Genomic DNA, 1152 nt, shown 5'->3' with positions numbered 1-1152 from the left:
CCGCAGATGCAGGGGAAAAAAAAACCCTCGGAGCAAACAGCCTAATTCGATTAGGAGCAATTCTGCTCACATATCGCCCATTTCCTGCTGCCCCTCCCCAACATCCCACCGGGTGAACCCGACACTGCTGCCCCCTCTCCCTCCCCGTGAGGTCACCGGCACGGTGGTGACATCACGGCGCTCACCCACGTCGAGCAGGTCCAGCATGATGACGTCTGAGACGGCCACCCCAAGCCGGTTGGACGCCTCCACCCAGATCTCGTAGGGCGTGAAGAGGGCCAGGTCCTTGGGGATGTGCGTGTGGTACTCCTGGCACGTGTTGTCTCGGCCGTACCACCTGCGGGCAGGTGCTCAGTGCTGGTACTGGCACCACTGGGCGCCGCGGTTGAGCCGGGGATGCTCAGCCAGCCCTGTTCCTGGCAGGGACCGAGGCTCATTTATCCACCACTCAACACCTCTGGCATGGCACTGGCGAGGTGTTGGGATATCGGCCCTGCAGCCACTTCTCCTCACCCTCCTTCTCCTCTCTGGCATGCACAGGGCATGACTACCTGCCAGCGCCCACCATGGCTGAGACCTGATGAAACTCATCACACCATCCCCAGCCAGGAGGCACTGAGCTCCCTCTCCCTGCCTTTAAGAATTTTAGGAAAAACAGGAATTAAGGCAGGCACCTCACCTGAGCTTGTACTTGAGGGTGTAGTTGGTGGGCAGGAAAGTTTCCCCTTCCGTCCCCGGCGCCCACTTGCAGGTGAGGTCCTTCATGTTTTTAGACCAGCAGGTAATGTTGACTGGTTTTTCTGGGGGTACTGGGAGAGAAAAAGAGAAAAACACAAAAAGAGTTGGAGGGAGGTGAAGAAGCACAGTGGTGAAATGCAGCCCGTGGTCACAGTGGGCGATGCCACCACGGTCCCCAGGTTCCAGCCCCTGCCCGGCCCCGGAGTTGTTTTCTTCCAGCAACAGCAACCCAAAAAAACAAACCCAAGCTGCGTTCCCAGCGAAGTCTCTGTATTCCTAAGGACGCAGCATCGTCCTTAAAATAGCCCGAGATAAAAATCTTACGATTATTGATTCGGACAAGTGTAATTTCACCCGGGGTTTGCCAGAACACCCTTTCTGCCGCGCGCTCCCGCGAGGCCGCGCCTGCGGATC

The 1152-nt window shown here is 57.7% G+C and overlaps 1 protein-coding gene across 1 annotated transcript in view; it reads right to left on the bottom strand.

The window, feature by feature from the left end:
• Nucleotides 1–185: 185 nt before the first annotated feature.
• Nucleotides 186–1152, bottom strand: part of CRLF1 (cytokine receptor-like factor 1) — a gene marked incomplete at both ends in the record, with an annotated part of 1441 nt that continues 474 nt past the window's right edge. Inside the window, 2 exon segments of the mRNA XM_008936331.1 lie at nucleotides 186–337; nucleotides 680–809. Of these exon segments, the coding sequence (XP_008934579.1) occupies nucleotides 186–337; nucleotides 680–809 (282 nt within the window).

The sequence above is a fragment of the Merops nubicus genome, unplaced genomic scaffold, assembly GCF_000691845.1.
Source record: "Merops nubicus isolate BGI_N331 unplaced genomic scaffold, ASM69184v1 scaffold38272, whole genome shotgun sequence".
Classification (NCBI taxonomy): domain Eukaryota; kingdom Metazoa; phylum Chordata; class Aves; order Coraciiformes; family Meropidae; genus Merops; species Merops nubicus.
This window is presented reverse-complemented; position numbering and strand designations above follow the sequence as displayed.